Source organism: Merops nubicus, unplaced genomic scaffold (genome assembly GCF_000691845.1).
Source record: "Merops nubicus isolate BGI_N331 unplaced genomic scaffold, ASM69184v1 scaffold30237, whole genome shotgun sequence".
Taxonomy (NCBI): Eukaryota; Metazoa; Chordata; class Aves; order Coraciiformes; family Meropidae; genus Merops; species Merops nubicus.
This window is the reverse complement of record NW_008618849.1, coordinates 49,823-64,942: the sequence shown is the minus strand read 5'-3', so window position 1 is coordinate 64,942 and position 15,120 is coordinate 49,823. Positions and strand designations below refer to the sequence as shown.

General features: G+C 42.3%; 1 protein-coding gene across 1 annotated transcript; it reads left to right on the top strand.

Moving 5' to 3' along the window:
- Nucleotides 1-248: 248 nt before the first annotated feature.
- On the top strand, nucleotides 249-14,818 carry LOC103776105 (guanylate cyclase soluble subunit beta-2-like). Its single transcript, XM_008943600.1, has 15 exons — nucleotides 249-346; nucleotides 1,149-1,243; nucleotides 1,442-1,608; nucleotides 2,000-2,099; nucleotides 3,262-3,482; nucleotides 3,570-3,675; nucleotides 5,219-5,322; nucleotides 6,576-6,792; nucleotides 7,904-8,224; nucleotides 8,967-9,115; nucleotides 11,387-11,533; nucleotides 11,813-11,967; nucleotides 13,480-13,694; nucleotides 13,783-13,905; nucleotides 14,667-14,818. The coding sequence occupies exons 1-15, from the start codon at nucleotides 249-251 to the stop codon at nucleotides 14,816-14,818; spliced, it is 2,370 nt and encodes a 789-aa protein (XP_008941848.1).
- The last annotated feature ends 302 nt before the right edge of the window (nucleotides 14,819-15,120 follow it).

Genomic DNA, 15,120 nt, shown 5'->3' with positions numbered 1-15,120 from the left:
GGCCCCCAGCCCAGCCCCAGCGCTCCGGCCGTGTGTCCCGACCGGGGCTCCCGGGGCCCGTCTGCACCGCGGCATCGGGGGCGTTTGCTCCGCGTCGGTGAAGCTTGTGAAACGCTGAGGGAGAGGCCGTGCTGCCTGCTGAGAGCCGTAATGGCTTTCTCTTTTGCAATACAAAATTCGCAGTGGAATCCTAAATACAAAAATGTGGCAGGGTTGGGCTGCGTTTGGAAAACCAGGATGTCTTTTCCATGTTTGTGTGTTTGCTTTTGCAGTATGGATTTATAAATACGTGCCTGAAATCTCTGGTGGTTGAAAAGTATGGTGAAGAAACATGGGAAAAATTAAGGTAATGTCTTCCTGCTAAATGTAGTGTGTTGAAAGAAAATGCTCATGAATTTAGCAGCAGAGGAATCTCATTTCTTCCTGGTAAATAGCTGCTCATGTCTATCTCAAGTAATTACTAGAAGTAACTAGCAGGGCAAAATCAAGTTTCTTACCTTGTAGCACTTCATACTCTGATACCAAGATGTCCCAGTTAATTTGTTATATCAGATAATTAAGGATGACATTTAGTCCTATAGCCAATTGTGCAGTAGACTCGCTGGCTCACTGTGACAATATCAAAAAGTAATTACACTGGAAAGATGTCATCCTTGATAGGAAGTCAGTGCCATTCCAGTATTGTCAGAAGAGCAGCCAAATATATCATCTGCTCTGGTTTTATCATTACTTCATGAGCTATAGGGTATTTTCCAAGATATAAAGATACAATGATACTTAGAGACATACATATAAGAGACATTAAAGCCAGCAAGTTTTTGGTCAAGTGTGTGGAGTCAAGTATTGTGGCCACATTGAGCAAGTCAGTAGACAAGAAAGACTCTACTTGCTCTAACTCCCCACAGAACACCCTTGGAAAGAGTTCACCATAACGTGAAACAGCAGTGGAGAGGTGGACACCACCATCCAGCCATGTTAAAGCAGCACTCTTCACCCACCTGGGGAAGGAGAGTGTTCCAATACAACATTTGAAGGAGTTTGAGGTGTGGGTTAGAAGCAAACAGTTCTTGGTGGATGCCAGTTGGGTCACCCAAGCATGGTGTATTTACAGCACTGCTGGGACAAGAATATTGTCTTCTCTGTTGCAGACTGCAGGCTGGAGTCCAGGACTCCTTCTTGACTTTCGAGGTCTACAAAGATGAGATCACAATGCAGCTCATCGACAAAGCCTGTAAAATATTAGGTACGTGTCACCGTGCCTCAAAAATGAACCATCCTTGGCCCAGCCTGAGACTGCAGCCCAGGTTTTAGTCTCCTGTGCTCCTTAGAATATCCCTCCTCATGTTGCAGCTTTTCTGCATTCACTTGTAACCCTTAACCTGGCAGCATGTCAAGAACTTCCAAACCTTTCTTATTCATTAAGATGTCTTTGTTTTGCCAGGTGTTTTTTTTCCTGCTGACATGGTTCTGAGAGAGTTTGGAGAGTATTTCTTTGAATTCTGCAAACGCTCAGGCTATGACCACATGCTGAGGACACTGGGTGGAAACCTCTACGAGTTCATAGAGAACCTGGACGCACTGCACAGCTACCTGTCCCTTTCTTACCAGGCAAGTCCGAGTAGGAATTACCTGGCAGAGACGTGGAGTCTGCCAGAGCTCACCACACACGGAGCAGCCTCTTGTGGGTGTGAGTGAGGAAGGGGACAAGATGCTGTAACAGGCTCTCAAGAGATCTGAAAACAGTTATTCCAAAGTGTTAGGATACTTTTTTAATATTTTTTTTTCTGAGTGTCCTCAACACTAGATATTATTTAGTACATTGGCTCTAATGCATAGGACGTGTTCCTTCACAGGCGAGCATATTTCATTTTCTGTTTTCAGTTTATTCAGATTACTGCTTATTTTATTGAGATGGGGTGCTTTTGTACAGGTGAAATTCACCAGTATTTTTTATCAGAAAAAGAGACTGAGTTTTTGTTTTTGTTTGTTTTTTCCTCAGGAGATGAATGCACCATCTTTTAGAGTGGAAAAGAATGAAGATGGGTCAATGCATTTACATTACTATTCAGACAGGAGAGGTCTGTGCCACATTGTGCCAGGTAATTCGGTAGAATGCAGAGTACAGAGGAGCTGGTAAGGCAGCAGATGCAGAGAAGAATCATGTATTTGCAGTTATTTTTTGCTCAGATTTCAGTCTTTTTTCAGCTGAGAACTGCCCATGGAATTGAAACCTGGTAGAGTCATCAGACACCTGACCTCGGTATTTCCCTGATCACTCCTTGCTCACAGTAGCTTCCATGAAGATTTGCAATATCACAGCTCAGGCCATAAGTGTCCATTCCTTCTATAGAACTCCTACAGAATTCCCTTCCTGGAAGAAAAATTAAAGTTCATGGTGTCTTAACTGTTGATTAGTTCTCAGTGATTCATGCTGCTTAAACTACAGTGAAGTAGGAATCATAGTGGATTTGAAAACATCCATCCATCCATCCTGTAATAAATGCTCCTCGGTACATGCAATCGATAAAACTACTATTGAAGCTTGCTCAGAACTGAATCTTTCAGCAGTGGTCCCAGAAATCTTCTCTGTACTCATGCAGCTGTTAGCTGTAGCTCTGTAAGAGACAGCCGTAGCTCTTTCTTTCATAAATGCTGTGGAATTTAGAAATGTATCAAATCCCTCCCCCTTTGTCAAAAATAATTTCATATTCCTACTGCAGCACAGAACCCTTTGGAATTTCAGACAGAGCTTTTCATGTCACAGTCATTTCATGTCATTCTGTGATTCTGTGATTGTCCAGTATTTTGCCTAATAGCCCAGCAGAAGGTAGAGGACTCATTGTGCATGTTCAGGAAAGAGATTTCCTTCCTTTCAGAGGAAAATTTTCTGCAACGACTGAAATTGATTGCTACAGCAGAACCCTCTTTAGAACCCCTGCGCTTTTTGGTTTAATAGGAATTCATATAATTGCTATTTGTGACTATTTGGACACATTCTTCAGATATCCTGCTGAGCTGCTTCTAGTGAAAGTAAACGTTTGTCATCAGACAAGGCAAAAGAAAGAGTAACTCACAGCTTATCTCCTATGCAGATATTCTTATCACGGCAGTGGCAGTGGGAAAAGCATAGGCTGCTTTCTTCTTCCAGAGGCCTTTGGAAAAGTGATTTTTGAAACAGAGAAATCTCACTGTGGGCCCTGCAAAAGGGAAAATGGAAAGAGTTTGTTCTCGGCAGTACTCTGTCTTTTCTTTCCCCTTCAGGAATCATTGGTGCAGCAGCCCTGGATTTTTTTAACATTGAGATTTCAATGGAAATAGTCAATCAAACAGAAGAAGAAGAAAGAACTGGAAAAAAAGAACATATTGTTTTTCTTGTCACTCAAAACCCTGTGTTTTCATACAAGGAAAGAAATGAATTTTCCTGCTCATCTCAGTATCTTGCTGACTCTGAAAAAAAAAAAGAGAACCACGTGAATAAAGAGGTACTTTAGTATTTATTATCTCTATGTTATTAAAATATGATTAAAATAAAACCACCCTTGAATTTCTCTTTGTATTTATTTCAACAGGACCTTGAAAAAGCCAAGAATACAATTAGAGACAGAGGAAGCTCTGTTTGTCCTGTCAAGAAAAGTCACTGGAAAACAATAAGAGGAATAATCACATTAGGGAAAGGTGAGAGATTGTTCAGAGGGAGCTTGTCATCATTTCTCAGTCTCTTCAGTCAGACAGTCAGTAAAAGCCTCCACCCACCCATCCTGTTCGAAGTTACCATTCATATTTCCTTTTGCTCTTTTCAAAATGTTTCTGGTTAAGTTTCTTTACCCTAGACGTCGTTAGTGAAATTAAAATCACAGATAATAAGCACCCTTGGAGATGACAGATCCTTCTATGGAACAAGACCTGTCACTTTTGTCTCTTAAACAGGGTTTTCTTCTGAAAAATGTTCTTCTGTTAAATGCCATTGTGTGGTACATTTGATACTTCCTTCTCATGTCACTTGGTCTAAGATGATGAATTTAAAAGAGTGGGTTTTAACTTGGTGGCTTCTACTCCTTTCCAAAGTTATCAACAGTAGTAAATTCTGAAAGCCAAATTACACCCTCCGCTACCACAAATCTACTGCTGATCTCTGTTTATACCTTTATAGATTGTATGTTATAAAACTGAAGAGTATTTTTCAGCTAGGATCTTCTGATTACCTGAGAGGAATGAGAATCCAGCTCAGTATCACCAAGCTGTCTGGATTCTGGGAGGTGTGAAAAATAAAACCTGATATCATTTGGTGCAATGCTACGTGCAATACAAGAGCAGACAGAGCAAGTAAGAAATTAATGTATATTCAAAATAAAATTATAGAGTAGCGTTATTACTTAAAAATAAAGCTTTAACAAAACCCACAAGAATTATCAAGAGCCAGACATTAAAAAATGAAACCCTGCAATTGACTTCTGCTGATGCATTAAGAGGTCTAAAAGTTGGGTCCTAAATTTGTCATCTTTTTCACCAGTCTCCTAAGTCATAGGCACCTTTGGGGGGAAGGAGATCACTGAAATAGTTGTGCTTTTGATTCTTGTGGGTTATTGGAGAATCCAAATTTATACTGTGAAGTTCAAAGACTTTGGGGGCTTCAGTCTATTCATTTCAGACAAATACCTGTTCACTAGTGAGCACTGTAGATTTTTGACCATTTTGAAAAAAAAAAACCCTCAGGGTATGTAAAATAGAAACCCAACAGTAATTTGTGCTTCCAACTAGAGTTCTTTGTATAGGACACTCAAACCCAGGTCACGCTGGTTTTTTTTTTTTCTCCCTAAGTGTTCCTTAGTAGCCAGCCAAGTGTATTAAATCCACCTCTGTGCACATTTTCGTGGGGTACAGTTGTGTTATATTGCTGTGGCATCTGCAGATTCATAGAGCAGCCACATCTACTGTTGTTCATCTATTCTTGCTGTTCCCACAGGATTTCGTGCATCTAACACTTGGTGCTTTTTGCATGGGTAAGTTTTAAACTCTTGGCCAGCTCAGATGAGTTGGTAATTGCTGTGATGAAACTGCAGAGTGCTGAGCACAGATGTAGGCACATTTCTGGACCCACACACTGTTTACTTTGTCTTCACTCGGTATGATAAGGCTCCTGTCTCACTTACTGCTAACAGTGCTGACTGGTTTTATGAGGTGCAACCCAATTAAAACCTACATGTTTATCTTGCCACAGGTAAGCTCCTGAGAGGATTTGATCCTGTTTATCCCAAGAGCCTCTGGATTGACACAAAAACGTTTTGCAATGGACTTCCTTTTCATATGGTTTTTGACAAAGAGGTAGGAGGAGCATGTGGGAAGGGCCTTTAGTTTGCAGAAATCTTCTAGTAATTTTGGTGTGTTTTGCCTGCCCTGGAGCTCAGGGCTGCGTGTGCTCTGTCACCAGTGCACACACATCTGTAGGATATGCAGATGTGCTCTGTACAGAGACAAGCAATGAAAGTGGCTCATAGCAACTGCATCTGGATCATTTCAGATTGGAATCTCTGAGAGTATTGAGATCACCATGTCTGAAACAGCTGCAGATATGCCAGTGAGGTTTATTTGCAGCAGTCCATTCATTACCAAACACCAAACAGAATTTTCTGAGGCTTCTTGGCTACCTTTCTGTCCTTGGATGTGCCAGTGACACAACCCATCCTTTAAACTGGCTGTGTGCTTTGAGCTGGTCACCTTCTCCTCCCATTTACTGACCTATCCAAAGGCTTTTGTAAAGCTTTACTGGCAACTGAGGCCCTACATGCTTCCTGAGGCTACTCCTACACACTGCTGCTGGAAAAACCCAGCTACCTACTAAATCAGGCAGCATGCAACCTCATCTAGTAGGAACTGGACCCCAAAATCTCCTTACCTTCCAGAGGAAGACTGAGTCTCCTCTCCCGTGCACACATGCTCTGCAGCAATGGAAATGCCCTTCCCTTGGCAGGGACTGCCCTATGGCTGGTTTCCAGCTCACCTGGGTTCCCACCAAGCTACAGTTCCTCTTGCTCCCAATTCTGGACAGAGAATATTAGCTTAAGGTGGAGAAAAGGAAGGAGAAGATGAGAATAGGACAGCAGAAGAAAGCTCAATACAGCCACTCAGAGAACATGTCTTGGCTTCATGCTGATGGGGGTTCCAGAGCATGTGGTCTGCTTTATGCCACTGGCCTCATTAGCCCAAGTTCAGAGTTTTAAACCTTTCAAGACACCCGGTCTGCAGAATTTAATAAAGTGACTAGTATGGAAAAGGGGCAAATCCTGCACCCATTATTGGCAGCTAGGTCACAGCTTCAGTAACTGATGACAAGCAGTGAAGTGAGGGTGGACATTTCCACAGGAGTTAAGAGCTCATGTATGGTCAGCAGGCTAAAAGAGAATGACTGAGCCTTTACAGAGCAATAGTTCAGAGAAGGTAACCCCGTGGCATTCGTTAGAAAATTAATATTTGCCAAGTTGTTTTATTCCACAGTTATTTTCTTTTTTGGAATGCAGGGCACAGTCTAGTACCTCCAGTTTTGAATTGTGACATATTGCCCATCTTTTCTTTTTAAGCTCAAAGTGAAGCAAGCTGGGGTGAGCATTCAAAAGATTGTACCTGGCCTTCAGACCATGGGCATCTGCTTGGATCACTATTTCAGTATTGTTCATCCAGAAGTACCCTTCACCATCTCTAGTATTCAGAAATTCATCAACAGCCAATTTGTTTTCCAGACTAGAAGGGAGATGATGCCAGAGTCATGGAAACAACGGCCAATGCTAGAGCTGAGAGGTACTTCACTGTTTTCAGTAGCACATTAAATCACAGCATTGCTTTGGATGGCTAAGAATTCTTTTTTTTTTTTTTTCCCCCAAAAATAGGTTAGTTAGCTGAGCTTTTATGTTTTGTGGTTACATTTTCAGATTCTGATTTATGTCTTCATCACCCCATTGTTACATAAGAGTTTCTCAGTTAAAATTATTTTAGCAAAACCAGTATTTTCTTTGCTTTCTTTTTACTGAGAAGAAGGATTATGGAATGATTCTCTGCTTTGCATAAACATCTATACTGACATTTGACTTAAGTCTTCTGTGACCTCAACTTTGCTTCCTTAAACTATGTAATATGACCTAATTTTTCCTTCTCTCCTTTCACCTTTACATAATGAATGTCAAATCTGGTATTCCTGAGATGCATAAAAAATTGAGACTTTAGGGCATCCTTGAAAAAAAATGATGTTACCAAACCAAGGCACTTTAACTAGTCACAGGTACAATTTTACTTTGTCTTATGCTGCCAGGGTTAACTCACATGGCATCTCTGATGTCCCAATCCTGTTAGTTTTCAAGCTGTTCATCCAGTTGCCCTGGGGATGGGGTGAGAGAGAAAGAAAGAAATAGGAATTCATAGATTGCTATTCAGAAACCAAGGATACCTATGAAGCAAATAAAGAGTAACAATAATTTAAAAAAAAAAGTCAACCCCTTAACCAAATCTCAATAAAGTAAAAAAACATCAATCCCCCATTAAAAAAACCCTTCTACCTTTCAGGCATTTTCATCTGGAGAGGTGAAGAGAGGAGAGGGAGAGGGAAAGGGAGAGGGAGAGATGTTTCAGGCACTGGGGTTCCTCATGAAGGGGAGCGACCTGGAGCACAGTTGAGCTCTCCCTAGATGTTGCAATCAGTGAGAGACTGCATTCTGCATCCTGATATTTTTTTTATTTGCCTAGTGTACCTCCTCCAAACAAGTCCATCTCCAATTCCAGTAATTCCTGCAGCGACCCAGACCCTACAAGAAGCCATTGTCCTTAGAACTCATCCTCTAAAATTAAGATCAGTATACTGAGCATCACGTGAGAGTCCAAGCTGCTGAAAAGCCTTCCTGCCATTTGTTTCAAACAGGCCAGATGATCTGGATGGAGTCCCTGCAGTGCATGCTCTACCTCTGCTCACCTTTGCTCCGCACCTTGCATGAGCTGGAGGAGCGACAGATGCACATTGCAGACATTGCCCCTCACGACGTGACCAGGGACCTGATCCTTCTCAATCAGCAGCGGCTGGCAGAGATGGAGCTCTCTAACCAGCTGGAGAGGAAGAAGGAAGAACTGCGGATACTGTCGAAGCACCTGGAGGAAGAGAAGAAGAAGACTGAAGCCCTGCTCTACGCCATGCTCCCTCAGCACGTGGCCAACCAGCTGAAAGAGGGGAAGCGAGTTGAGGCAGGTGAATGAACAGGAGGTGTTTGTGATGTCTGAGTCGTGCACCAGGTCATGGGGACAGAGGGGCTGGGGTGCTGGCACAGCCCTGTTGCCACTGTCATGGAGTACATCCCCTGCTTGGTGACATTCATGGGTAGGAGGAGGCCCACAGACCCTTAATCTCGCTGATAATAGAGATTAGACTATTCTTTCAGACAAAGCTATTTGCCAGAATTGTTCCTTAGGAGGTGAGAGGTGGTGGCAGCTGCCCGTTAAGGGAACAAACTTTAGTGTTTCAACAGTAAAGCAAGATTTTTGTTTTTAATGTAGGTTAAAGGGCTCAAAAATTGAAGGAATAAAGAAATTGGTTTTTGCTAGAAAATTCCCTTGTTTCCTCTGTGGTATTTATAAACCTAGAATCATCACGAATCCCATTGTTGTTAGGGATAGCAGGTAAGAACATGATTAAATTCCCTTTAGTAAGCACACATATGAAGTTAAGGGTAAAGAGCTAAATATATCCTCAGTGTGGATGGACAGAGGGAGGTATTCAGATGTCTGGGTTGTTTGAGATGTGCAATGATTCTTAAATTTCCTATAAGTTTACATCAACCTCTGTCTTTATACACCTGCATGGGAGTATTACAACTGACAGGTCAGATGTCCTAAAAGAACAAGAAGAAAATAATCTCTGCAAACAGGTCTTGAACAGATGTTGTGATTGTCCATCCATCACAAGTACTTACTGCTGGTCTTTCTGCTCACAGGAGAGTTCAAGGAGTGCACTATATTGTTCAGCGATGTTGTGACCTTTACCAACATTTGTGCCCAGTGTGAACCTATTCAGATTGTCCTCATGCTGAATTCAATGTACCTGAGGTTTGACAGACTGACCACAGTGCACGATGTCTACAAGGTATGGACCGAGCGATGAAAGGCTCTAGGAGAAGATTGTGGTGTTGTCATTTTGGGTTTCTGTTTTTAAATGCACTTACATCTTTTTCCACCCAGCATGATTTTTGATAAGCCATAAAATACTTCATATTTGTAGTGGCCACACAGAGTGTCAAGATTTAGAGCTGGGCTGGCCACTAGAAAAACTACAAATCAGGCAGAGGTGTAATTAGATACATTAAAAATCTTCAGACAGGAGCGTAATGTCTGTCACGGGCTATATTTCTCTCCACAACACAAACAGGAAGGCTGTTATTTCATACATCTCTCTCTTTTTCTCAAATGCCTACCCAACATGACAGGACATCCTAGTTTATGGACCAATTTGAGTCATTCTCTGAGTTCTTTTATTCCAACGTGTTGTAAATAGGTCACTACATCCTTAAGTGTCTCTTTTGGTGGGAAATCACGTAAACAATACCCAGGTGATACCTAGACTTTGTTTGCTTCATGGAGATCTTAGGCAATGGTGTAGATCTGCTGACCCCAAAGAGCATTGATTACCTCTAGACTGTAATACACAAATGAAAGTCTCCAGACTGTGCTGGAAGGATCAGAGCCCTGGCTGACATGTCATAATACCATTATTAACATCTCCAGGGCTACCCAGATTTGACAAGCTGAAGAACAAGTCCTAAGTTTCTGTCTGTCCCCAGCACATGAAATATTTAGGAAGGCAGAAATAGTGAAGGATGAGATCGAACTCTCATTCATTCCTGGCCCAGGCAAGGCACACAGTTCATCCCACAATGAATGGGACTGGGAGATCAGCAGCGTTCCTGCCTTGGCAAGGAAACCGTCTTCAATAATTGAAGTATCCAGGATATGGCCCACAGATTTTAGGATAAATTAACATCATATTCTATCTAAACCATCCATCACGAGTAAATTATCTGTCACTATAATGATCTCCCTTGGATGCCTGTATATAACTCCTGTTAATACTGAAGGAGGTGACCAGGGTATGGAGCGAGAGGACGAGGTTTCTATTTCAGGGAATTGAGAAAGAAATGAAATATTGAAATTGATCAAAAAAACTTGGCCTAACCTTATAAACATCTGAAGTTATGAATAAATCTTGTTAAATTAAATCCCCTACCATGGCTGAGAAATAATTAGGGTATCTATTTGCATTAGTGGTTTTCTACAGTAGCTTTTAATTTGTTACAGAAAATTGCTGGTGTTCCTACGGCCCTGGCGACCTGACAGAAGCCATCTACAGCAACACATTTCTTGAGACTAATGTGCTGAACAGTTTTAAGTCATTAGGGTAATGAACAAATCCAAAGATGAAATTATGTTCCCTCTCTCCTATTGGTGTCCATTTTTAAGATCTTTGATTAATCTGAGTTAAACTGATCTCTTATTTACTGATTTTAGATGTAACAATGAGATCTCCTAAGAGTAGTCCAGAAAATTTCCTTACCATGTAACAGTCTTTTACAGTGAATTGGAAACCTTTGGGAATTCTCAGTTACAAAGAGGCCTATTCTATTCCCAGCAAAATCTCTGGTGCAGGGACAAACCCCGCAGTTGTCCTGTGATGCCTTACCACACAGCTGAAGCAGGCTGGATGCCTGAAGGAGGATGAACCCTTCAGTCTTTGTCTCACTGGCAGCAGCACGTCGTGGGGACCTGCCTGGTTGTGAGGAAGGATGCTCCCAAACTGCTCTGTTCACAGTTTGCATTCTCTGGCACCCTGGAGAATGGAGACTTCCCCATTTCTTGTGAACTCCTTAATAATCATCATCAGTGAATAGACTCCCTTGCTTTATTGTGACTTCTTAAACCAGAAATCTCTCTTAAAAAAGAAGTAGGCATTTAACACCAATTGTGAATTGGAGCTAATTAACAGCAGTCAGCCCTCGGATACCCTCCTGGTTCAGAAGACTGAGCCTGGGGAAAGCTCTTCACATAATGTTCTGCCCTGGGCAAGGGGAAGGCAAAAAGTCTGATGCTTCCACAGCATCCCTTACTCCATAGCGTCTCTCACACTGATAGCTAAAATGGGTCAAGAAGGCAGGGACAGAATGCATTCATATTTTTGATGTGGCATCAAGGAGAGGATCCTTGTATCAATGAAACTCACACGTGCTAGAGCTTTTCAGTGATTGGAAACATCTTTTAGAGCAAAGGGGGAGTCAATGGAGGTAAGTAGAGACCCAGACAGCAAAGCACTAACCTGAGCAAGATCTATATGGTGTTCTTATATACTGGTCCATCTCATTTGTAGGTGGAGACAATTGGAGATGCCTATATGGTAGTAGGTGGGGTCCCTGTCCCCGTGTCCACCCATGCTGAGCGAGTTGCCAACTTTGCCCTGGGGATGATAATAGCAGCTAAAGGAGTACAGAACCCCGTTTCTGGAAATCCCATCCAAGTAAGCTGTTAACACAACCATGCATGTCTGACTGGTCCTGGGATTGGGCTTCTGGTTGATGCATTGCAGTAGGACATCAAGGAGCTGCGTCTGACTCCATGACTTTGGGCTAGCCTCACCTGGGTGCATTTTTCACAAAGAGCCTCTCCCTGTGGATATTTGATGTTTTACTGGTGTCCAGTGTTGTGTTAGGATGAACTTTTAGGTGGCTGGATAGCATTAAGAAAGATGTTAAATAACAAGCAACATTTCTGGGGGGTGTTTTATGTTTTTGCAAAGATTAGAGTTGGGATCCATACAGGTCCTGTCTTGGCTGGAGTTGTGGGAGAAAAGATGCCTCGTTATTGCCTGTTTGGAGACACGGTGAATATCGCTTCCCGGATGGAGAGTCACGGTGTCCCCAGCAAAATTCACCTAAGCTCCAGTGCCTACCAGTGAGTAACCATGAGGGGAACTTTGCCTGTTAAAAGCTCTGCTAAAAGCCACTGCTGTGACAGCTGCAGCTTTCCGTGTGGATGCTGCTGCCTTTAGTTGCTGATTTATGCAGCTCACTTGCAAAGAAAAATCGCTGCTTGCAAAGATTTTTATTTGTTCTGATTATTTCATGTGCATTTGTATATGGAGGGAGAGGTTTGAGAGTCTCAATCCTAGAGAGTGAAATACAGGAAAAAATAATTGTGATAGTTTATTTGGGAGTCCCAATAGACTGCTGTAGATGCTAGAAAGACACTCACCACCTTAATTTGATATCCTGCATAACAAAAGCTTGAACATCTCTCACACGATTTGTGGCAAAACAGTTTTATTTGCACTTACTAAGGATTAACTGCATAAACCACTACCCTATTCATGCAGCAAGTAATTTGCTTTCCCCAAAGTTATGTTACTAAAAATTAAATACTACATTTTCTAGAAATTTATGTATGCGTAAAATATGTATGCAAGAGGTAGAAGTGAAAGCAAGCTGCAGAGGAGGAACACAAAAACATTGTCTGGGCACATAGGAATGCTAATTGGAGCCAGAGCTCACCTAGCATTGAAATGGGCAAAGAAGGGTCAAAGGCAGCAAAAGGAGCTTCTGCTATGACAGCAGAAAAGTACCCATGGAAACATGGACCTGCTGTGGCAGGTGATTTAGAGACAGTGCCCTGAATAAAGCCTGAGTGCCTCAGCCATCACTGATGAGGTCTGCAAGGTCCCTGCACCTAGAGTCAGGGTGTGAAGAAGGGTTCAAGGTGAAGTACCATTATGGGAAGAGGAGCAGATCTAGGGTCTTTTGAGAACTCTCCATCTGTAGGAGTGTATGGGAGCAGATGGGATTCCTCCCAAGGTAATGAGAGCTGGGTGACAGCAGTACAATGCTGCTGACTGTCACCTTTGGAGGTCATGAAGACCAGCACCATAGCAACTGAAGAAAGCCAGATGTCACACCTGTGTTGAGAAATGGCAAGGAGGACAGGCTGGTGAACTATAGGATGGTCAGCCTCATGTCAGTCTCAGTGGAATTCAAAGTCCTCTTGGAAGCTCTTTTTGGACACATGGAGGTGGCAGTTGGGAATAGCCAGTCTGGATTTACTGGGAGTAAATCACGCTTGATGATCCTGACTGCCTTCTCTGGTGAAAGGACTGGAGATGGTTCTGTCTAACTGATACTGGCCACCTCAGTTCTTAATGCCTGTTTACTGGTCAAGAAGAACCCTCCACCATACTGAAGCGCTTGACTATATGATTCATTGATTTTTGATCAGGCTGTATGTGCAAAGTGATAAAAGCACAGCAGGCTTGGAAAAACAAGTGAAACCAACCCTCAGTTGTCCATGGATCAATACTGGTTTTCCTGGGCTGTTGTGATTTGATTACTTAGATTACAATATCCCTTCTAAAACATCAGTGTCGTTTTTGCTAATCTTGAATTTTCACATGTTATTTTGCTTCTGATATTTTAGATGCCTAAAACAGAAGAATTTTGAAATGACTGAAAGAGGAGAAATAGAAGTAAAAGGCAAAGGGAAAATGCACACATACTTCCTCATCAGAAATAAAACTGCTACTGAGAATGAAATTATGGGGAGGCCAGTGAAAGACTTAGATTCTGGCCATGAATCTGTTCAGTCCTTTCAAGGAGGCAAGACTGAAACAATACCAAGTTGTCACCAGCCAGGTAGAGTCCACTAGACATATCTTTACCTTCTGGAACAAGCAAACGTTAATACAACTCAATCAAATATCCTTTCCTGGCCTTCTTTCAGTTACTCAGACTCAGCCAGAGAAGGACCAGCCCCCAGCCATTGCCATGAAGTACACGGATGGCCCCACTGAGGCACAGAACAGCCTCAAAAGAAGAAATCAAGCGAAAATCGCGGATTTAACAGGTACTTACTTAGGCACCATCTAGCAAAGACAACAGAACTAGGCCTTAACTGAGGCTTCACCTTGCAGCTTTGTTGTATCCCTCTTCTGAATAACCATTGTTTTATTTGAGGCAGAAATTCATTCCAACACAGCCATGTTGGTGAAATGAACTGTTCTGCACACTGGTTAGAGCCAAATTCCCCTTCAGAGCAACCCCAGGTGCTAATTGTGCACTAGGGAGAAAGAAGCTCCTATAGCTGTCAAACCCCAGAACCCTCCTGGCAGTGCAGCCAGAAGGGGCCAATATTAGACAGCTCTTCACATGGACAGACCCAACTGCTCATGTACACATCCTTTCCTAGAAAAGCTGTCATTATCTGCAGGTATGGGGAATCCTGATCCACTCAAGCCTGAGAAAGAGAGACCTTGCAGGCTCTGCAGCCTGGCTGTCCTCAGCTCAGTCTGCTGCAGGAGTCAGAAGGATTTATTGCCATGCCCACGTTCTGCAACCCAAGTTCATTCTCCTTTGAAGCAGCTGATATTGAGATAACAGATTTGGACCCCTGACAGTCTAACCGAATGCAGCAAGTCTTGCAATTCTATTTATGTGTTTTCTGGGCTTTATACAGACTAAATATGTTGTCACTGATTGCCAGAAAATATTTTACTCCCTTCCCTCCCACCTACTTAGACATGGTAGTTAATCTAGTCTACAGTGTGCTGACAAACAGAAACCTCCACAGTCACTACAGCCTCACGCTGAAGCAGTGCTTCCTTTCAGGCAAAACTTACGATTCCAAAAGCGATGGGAGTCTCCATGGCAACCAGCAGGCAGACGATGGGCCTCGTCCTCTAAACCAGGGAAGAGTCAAACCTGCTGCTGAAGAGCCACAGATCAGAAACGTTCGCTCTAATTTTTGCACTTTACTCTAAGTTTCTTATTTTTACATTAAACAGAGCAATTTTATTATGATTTAGTGCATTTTGCTGTCATGGGACAGGTTTTGTACATCAAGTATCACATGATTTTTTAAAAAAAAAAGACCAAGGAAAAAAAAGAAAAAAAGACATTTAATCACAGCTGAAAACCATGGAGGATATTTTTTTTAATCACTCTACATGTGCCATAAAATACTCCCAGTGGAGAAGGAAACCACCACGAGATGCTTTGAAGATGTGTTGTTCAGTCTCTACCATGTCTTTGAATATCCCTCTGTAAAAATCATTTTTTACTA

Bases quoted from the DNA above. Each gene is read 5' to 3' on its own strand.
- LOC103776105 (XM_008943600.1), top strand. From the start codon at position 249: ATGTTTGTGTGTTTGCTTTTGCAGTATGGATTTATAAATACGTGCCTG. The intron at 3,676-5,218 runs GTGAGAGATTGT...ATCTTGCCACAG, and splicing joins AATAATCACATTAGGGAAAG to GTAAGCTCCTGAGAGGATTT. The intron at 5,323-6,575 runs GTAGGAGGAGCA...TTTCTTTTTAAG, and splicing joins ATATGGTTTTTGACAAAGAG to CTCAAAGTGAAGCAAGCTGG.